Raw genomic sequence first — 7,928 nt, forward strand, 5'->3', positions numbered from 1 at the left:
GGTTCTACAGGCGGTGGCAACCGTTCCTAGACCATCTCGCGGAGCGTTAGATGATGGTCGGACAGCAGCAGCAGCAACCCAGGGGGGGGGGGGGGGGGAAGAGAGGAGGGAGGGAGGGGGAAGGGGGGGTTTCTCTGGGGGGCATTTGAGCAAGAAAATACATGAATGACCCGGAAACTGACATGTTCCTCATTCCTCATACTTTCCCAGGAGGGTTGACAGCTCAGTTTGCAGACCAGCCAATGGGGCTGTTAAACGGTGCACGTGACCCTCCCCCTCGCGAGATCGGCCCGTGAAGTTTGCGCGCGGCGGCGGTCTCCCCGCTGCTTCTTCCGGAACCTCGCCGGTGCCATGTTGTCCCGCTTATTGAAAGATCATCAAGCCAAGCAAAACGAACGCAAAGAGCTACAAGAAAAAAGGAGGAAGGATGCTGTTGCAGCTGCTACCTGTCTCACTGAAGCACTGGTGGATCATCTGAATGTTGGAGTGGCACAGGCCTATGTTAACCAGCGGAAGCTGGACAACGAAGTAAAAACTCTGCAGATCCAGGCCGCCCAGTTTGCCAAACAGACTCAACAGTGGCTCGGTATGGTGGACAACTTCAACCAGGCATTAAAGGTTAATGACTATCTCCACTGATGTCCCAAGTCAGAGAAATTGAATCTCCATCGGTAGCGATATACAATCATCAACAACTTGGAATACTTTGCCTTTGGTGGGCTAGATTAACTACTGGGTGGCATTATCGCGTGCCCTTCGGTCATGGTTTCACAGCATGCTTATAACATCTGCCAGGAAATTGGTGATGTGGAGAACTGGGCACGAAGTATTGAGATGGACATGAGGACTATCGCCACTGCCCTGGAGTACGTCTATAAAGGACAGCTACAGCCTGCAACATGAAACGTCAAACGTGGAGCTGAGAGGCGGCCATTTTGTGAGGAAGACACTGAACTGCCTCCACAGTTCAAAACTGACATTTTTACCCGAAGCATGGTTTCCAACAGGAAGGTAGCAGTAAGACTGGAATGCACTTCCCGATGAGGACTATTATATTGTCCACCCACTGTGATGGCCGTTAACCACAATAGCCTAAGACTTGATGCATTCGCCTTTTTTTTCCCAGGTCGTAATAATCCGGGAAGGATAATGTGTAAACCTTGAATAAAATACATACTGTTTCACTATTTCATCTTTCAATGCTCAAATAATGCCTGGTCACCAACAGCAAACATTGTTTCAGTAAAACACACCAGTGTATATTCTTGGTTAAAAATAATAGGTTAGGTGGATTGGCCATGATAAATTGCCCTTAGTGTCCAAAATTGCCCTTAGTGTTGGGTGGGGTTACTGGGTTATGGGGATAGGGTGGAGGTGTTGACCTTGGGTAGGGTGCTCTTTCCAAGAGCCGGTGCAGACTCGATGGGCCGAATGGCCTCCTTCTGCACCGTAAATTCTATGATAATCTATGTACGGGAAGAATCCTATGTACAAAGTTCTGTATCTTATTGACTTGCCATGTATCATGTCATGCCACACAAGCTTTCTTTCTTTTCTTTGTTACTGGGGGGGGGGGGGGGGGGGGGGGGTTGTTTATATGGTGGAAAACATTGTTGAAAAATTCTTAATAAAAACATATTTTTAAAAAACAAGTGACATAGCTTGCAACTACACAATAAACATGAAAGCTAAGCACACAATCTTTGCATTTTGAAAATCATACAAGTATAATTGACTGTTGTACACAAGTTTTTTAGAATTTTAAATAATTTTTGGCACCTTAAATTCAAAATACGGTAAATTAACTCATTTAGTGCATTTATCTCCTGTGTTCCTTTCCCAATACACACATGCAGTTTGGCTGTACTATACCATACATGGAACTGGGTATGCATGTTTACAGTTCACTCAGGGAGTCTGAGTTGCTGTGGCAACAGGCACTTTCTACATGCATTTGTATTCTGGAGCTATATATATATATATATAAATATATATAAAAATAGTGATGGCAGAGGCTCCAACTTTCCATCAAATGACTGACCAGGAATCCCTCCTGCTTTGACTGCCATTGGCATGTACTGGCAGGGGCAGCATGGTGACACAGTGCTGCATCACAGTTCCAGGAAACCAAGTTCAATTCCGGTCTCGGGGGACTATGTGGCATTTGTATATTCTCCCCGTGTCTGCGTGGGTTTCCTCTGGGTGTTCTGGTTTCCTCCCACAGTCCAATGATGTGCAGGTTAGGTGGACTGATCATGATCAATTGCCCCATAATGTCCAAAAGGTTAAGTTAGGCGGGGTTGTTGGGTTAAAGGGTTAGGTTGGGGGACTGACCCTAGGTACGGTACCCTTCCAAAGGGTCGGTGCAGACTCAATGGGCCAAATGGTCTCCTTCTGAACTGTAATGATTCTATGATTTGCAAGTTGATATTCAACTTTGTTGGCCACGTTACAAATGTACCTTCCTTGGCCATCAAGCCTTGGGGTGGGTTTCAAACCCACAGCCTTTGCCTCAGAAGCAGGGATGCTACACACCTCAACACAAGATCTCCACATGGAACTATAGTTGATCTTGATTATGCCACTGTGACTTCCTTTGACGAGTTCTAACAAGTCACAGCTTAGCAATCATATTTTACAAAATAAACATGATAACATGACAGTGCTACACGTTTATATTTTGGCATTATTCATTATAAATTGTACATAGTGAATGTGATACTATTTTACAAAGCATTGAGAACTGGTAGGAAGTATTGTGTTCAATTTTCATTTATATGCAGAAAAAGGTAGAATGAGTGAAGCAATTCAAAGGGTACGACAATCCATGTCATATTTCAAATTACTGAAGTATGACGAGCTTATAGTTACATAAATGCAAATGTTTTTTTCCCAGAGAAATGAGTACTGCTTCTACCTCCTTCCCAAAATCCACACAACTCATTTCTTCTGATCTTGTCTCCTTCCTCTCTCTCCTTGTTCAGTCTCTTCCCATCTGCATTTGTGTTTCCTTTGATGCTCTAAATCATATCAACTGTTTCCAGTTCCCCAACCCAAAGCGCCCTCCTCTTCACTATGGATGTCCAATCCCCCACACCTCTATCCCCTACAGGAGGATCTGAGAGCTCTCCATTTTTTCTTTGAGCAGAGACCTGAACACTCCCCATCCATCACCACTCTCCTCTTCCTGGCTGAATTTGTTTTGTCACTCAATAATTTCTCCTTTAACTTGTCTCATTTCATGGAAATAAAAGGTGTGGCCATGGGTACCCTAGTTATGCCTGTTATTTTGTGGGTTATGTGGAACACTCCTTGCTCCAGTCCAACTCAGGCACTCTCCCACACTCTTTTTCTGTTACATCGATGACTGTATTGGTGCCACTTCATGGGCGAAATTCTCCCCCAACGGCACGATGTCCGCCGACTGGCGCCAAAAACGGCGCCAATCAGACGGGCGTCGCGCCGGCCCAAAGGTGCGGAATGCTCCGCATCTTTGGGGGCCAAGCCCCAACATTGAGGGGCTAGGCCGGCGCCGGAGGGATTTCCGCCCCGCCAGCTGGCGGAAATGGCGTTTGTTGCCCCGCCAGCTGGCGGAAATGGCGTTTGTTGCCCCGCCAGCTGGCGCGGAAATGCGGCGCATGCGCGGGAGCGTCAGCGGCCGCCGACAGTTTCCCGCGCATACGCAGTGGAGGGAGTCTCTTCCGCCTCCGCCATGGTGGAGACCGTGGCGGAGGCGGAAGGGAAAGAGTGCCCCACGGCACAGGCCCGCCGCGGATCGGGCCAGGCCACCGTGGGGGCACCCCCCGGGGTCAGATTGCCCTGCGTCCCCCCCCCCCCCCCCCCCAGGACCCCGGAGCCCGCCCACGCCGCCTGGTCCCGCCGGTAAATACCAGCTCTGATTTACGCCGGCGAGACAGGCAATTTCTGGGCGGGACGTCGGCCCATCCGGGCCGGAGAATTGAGCGGGGGGTCCCGCCAACCAGCACGACCCGATTCCCGCCCCCGCCCAATCTCCGGTACCGGAGACTTCGGCGGGGTCGGGGGCGTGATTCACGGCGGCCAACGGCCATTCTCCGACCCGGCGAGGGGTCGGAGAATGACGCCCCAGGTTCTCATCTTGATCTGGAAAAAATGTATCGATTTTGCTTCTAGTTTCTATCCCTTTCTCATCTTCACATAGTCCATCTCCGACACTTCCCTTTCCTTTCTTGACCGCTCTGGCTCCATTTCCAGTGATAGACTGACCACCAATATAATAATAATCTTTAATGCCATAAGTAGGCTTAACACTGCAATGAAGTTACTGTGAAAAGCCCCTAATCGTCACATTCGGGTACACTGAAGGAGAATTCAGAATGCCCAAATTACATAACAGCACGTCTTTCGGGACTTGTGGGAGGAAACCGGAGCACCCGGAGGAAACGCACAAAAACACAGAGAGAACATGCTGACTCCGTACAGACAGTGACCCAAGCCGGGAATCGAACCTGGCGCTGTGAAACAACAATGCTAACAACTGTGCTACTGTGCTGCCCAATATTCATTACAAGCTCACTAACTTCCACAACTCCCTGGACCAGAGCTCTTCACACCTAGTTTCCTGTACGGATTTCATCCCATTCTCAGATTTTTCACTTCTGTTGCATCTATTCCCATTCTGCAGGAAAATCACACTTCTAACATGTCTGCATTTTTCCTCAAACGAGGTTCCCCCCCTCCCCCACTGTAGCTGACAGACCACTCAACTGGGTTCGACCTGTTTCCCACACCTCTGCCCTCAGCCCTCCTCCTACCTCCCAGAACCATGGTAGGATCCTGCTTGTCCTCCTTTCCACCCCATCAGCGTCCACATTCAAAGGATCATCCTCTGCTATTTCTGGCAACCTCAACACGATGCCACCATAAAACACATCTTCGCCATCAGCACTCTGCATAGACCGCTCCCTCCATAGCAACCTGGTCCACTCTTTCATCACACCCAACCCTAAGCACCTTCCCTTGCGATCGCAGAAGGCACAGCACCTTACCCTTTACCTCCTCCCTCCTCAGCATTCAAGGCCCCAACCACTCCTTTCGGGTTAAGCAGCGTTTCACTTGCACCTTCTTAATTTGGCCTATTGTACTCACTGCTCCCAATGCAGTCTCCTCTACATTGGGAGACTAAACACAGACTGAGTGACTGCTTTGAGAAACACTTTCACTCAGCCCGCAAGCATTACCCCAATTTTCCTGTCGCTTGCCATTTTAACTCAACATCTTGCTCTCGTGTCCGCACAATCCATCTTTGAATGATCATCAAAGATCCATCAAAGATGATCCATCTTTGGCCTGTTGCACTACTCCAGTGAAAACAACCCAAGCTGGAGGAGCAGCATCCCATCTTCCAACTAGGCACGTTACAGCCCTTGGGACTCAACATTGAGTCCAACAGCTTTAAACTGTGACCTTTCTCCTCCACCAAAACCCTTAAAAAAAAAAATCCCGCTCCCCCCAACCCCACGCACACATACCGGGCCACCTGCCTCTTGTTCTTAAAGCTTCTACATGTTTGTTGCAACCTCTTCCAGCTACAGTATAGCATCCTACACATTCTCCCTCTCTTTAGCTCTGAAGAGTCAGATGGACTCAAAACGTTAACTCTGTTTTCTCTCCCTTCAGATGTTGTCAGACCTGCTGAGTTTTTCCAGCATTCTCTGTTTTCAATATAACAATTTAAGGAAGAAGATTCTTAAGAAACTTATGGGGCCATATACGTCTGCCTTCTGTGTCAATAACTTGTTTGTCATAGATGCATGAACATAGAGCACAAAGACATTTCATGCAAACACATGCTGGTTATTAATATCTCAGCACACTTTCAACCTTTTTGTACATAACTGAGGCAAAGCGGTTAAGGAAATTGTGAATTTAAGTGAAGCATTTGTGAATTTGAAAAAAAACAAGCAAGCAAATGTAATTTTCCAAGATCAACATGCAATGTGATAATACAATTCAATGTATTTGAAGGCATGACTTAAGCTTGTAGACAAAATAAGGATGAAAAAAAATCTTTAAAGATAGCAACCTTTACAGAATAGACACTACAGATTTAAAATGGTTAATTCACGAGATGGACTTACCAATTTAAATACAATTCTATGATGACACTGAAAATTTGATAGATTCTGGATTCAAAAAGGAATTAAAAGGCTAATGGAATTGGTCCTGGACAAAAGGAAGATGAAGAATAGTCACCGCAGATCTTGAAAGTCGACCCAAATTTCAGATTGATGGTTTGAGTAGAATTCTGTTCTTCTTCTATTATGATGATGGTGAAAGAAAGAATTCCATTTATTTAACAGTTTTCATAACCTCAGGATTTCCCAAAATATAAAATAATGTTCAATGACTTGTCGGGAGTTGCAGCAGCCAATTTGTGCACAGCTAGCTCCCACAAACAGCAGTGAAATAAATAAGATAGATAGATAGAATTTTACAGTGCAGAAGGAGGCCATTCGGCCCATCAAGTCTGCACCGGTTCTTGGAAAGAGCACCCTACCCAAGGTCAACACCTCCACCCTATCCCCATAACCCAGTAACCCCACCTAACACCAAGGACAATTTTGGACACTAAGGGCAATTTATCATGGCCAATCCACCTAACCTGCACATCTTTGGACTGTGGGAGGAAACCGGAGCACCCGGAGGAAACCCACGCACACATGGGGAGGATGTGCAGACTCCGCACAGACAGTGACCCAAGCCGGAATCGAACCTGGGACCCTGGAGCTGTGAAGTAATTGTGCTATCCACAAGGCTACCGTGCCGCCCCAAATGTCTAGATCATCTGTTTTAGGTGTTGGTTCAGGGATAAATGTTGCCCAAGACACCTTTAAATAGTGCCACATGATCTTTCATATCTGTCTGCAAAGGTGTATAAGGCCTCAGTTTACTCTCTCATCTGAATGATGATACTTCTGACAATACAGCACTCTGCCAGTGCTGCACTGGAGTGTCACGTTAGATTATATGCTCAAGACTCTGGGTGGGATTTGAACTCACAACCTTCTGACACAGAGACAAGAGTGAGCAATATGACACTGTATGAACTGTATAGGTCCAAACTGGTGCTATTTCTGCGAAACCATTCAATGGATGCTGCGAAAGGCATACTTGCCTCCCATCTCAATTGAGCTTGTGTAAGGTTTGATGATCATGAAGGAATATGCTTAAACAAATATTTTAAAATACTTAACCATGGGGACTGTTAACGCATACATCTTGCAGTATAGAGTATGATGGTCTCTTAAAATGAAGAGAAGTATAATTATGCATTTCTAGTTGTGTTTTTCCCCACACCTTAGCTGGAGTATTGTGTCCAATCCACACTTTAGGAAGAATATCAAGGCCTTGGAGATGTGCGTAGGAGATTTACCGGACAGGTACCAGGGGTGAGGGACTCCAGACAAAAGAATAGAGAAGCTGAGGTTCTTAGAGCAGAGAAGGTTAGAGAAACTTTAATAGAGGTGTTCAAAATTGTGAAAAATTTTGTTAAGAGTAAATAAGAAGAAATGGGCAGAAGGGTCGATAACCAGAAGGGACCTATTGAAAGTAATTGGCAGGAAAACTGGAGCAACCTTTGTTTTATGCAGCACATTATGATCTGGAACACAATGCCTGAAAGGATGGAGAAAGAAGATTCAATAATAATTTTTTGATAAAAGGAATTCGATGTATACTTCAGATGGAAAAAATTGCAGTTTTGTAGGAAACAAGCAGGAGCATGGGAATAATTGGATAGCGTTTTGCAACATTTGGCACGGGGACAGTAAGCCTCATCCTGTCCCAAGATTAGGATTAATTTTAACTAAACACACTGGATTGGGTTTGAAAGTTGTTAATCTTTTAAAAATCTCAAAGCCGACCCCAGTCTGCTCACATTTGGGTTT

General features: G+C 46.1%; 1 protein-coding gene across 1 annotated transcript; it reads left to right on the plus strand.

The window, feature by feature from the left end:
* Positions 1–266: 266 nt before the first annotated feature.
* On the plus strand, positions 267–1,350 carry LOC140411641 (biogenesis of lysosome-related organelles complex 1 subunit 1). The gene is made up of 2 exons (XM_072500684.1): positions 267–618; positions 796–1,350. The coding sequence occupies exons 1-2, from the start codon at positions 352–354 to the stop codon at positions 901–903; spliced, it is 375 nt and encodes a 124-aa protein (XP_072356785.1). The 5' UTR covers positions 267–351; the 3' UTR covers positions 904–1,350.
* The last annotated feature ends 6,578 nt before the right edge of the window (positions 1,351–7,928 follow it).

The sequence above is a fragment of the Scyliorhinus torazame genome, chromosome 4, assembly GCF_047496885.1.
Source record: "Scyliorhinus torazame isolate Kashiwa2021f chromosome 4, sScyTor2.1, whole genome shotgun sequence".
Classification (NCBI taxonomy): Eukaryota; Metazoa; Chordata; class Chondrichthyes; order Carcharhiniformes; family Scyliorhinidae; genus Scyliorhinus; species Scyliorhinus torazame.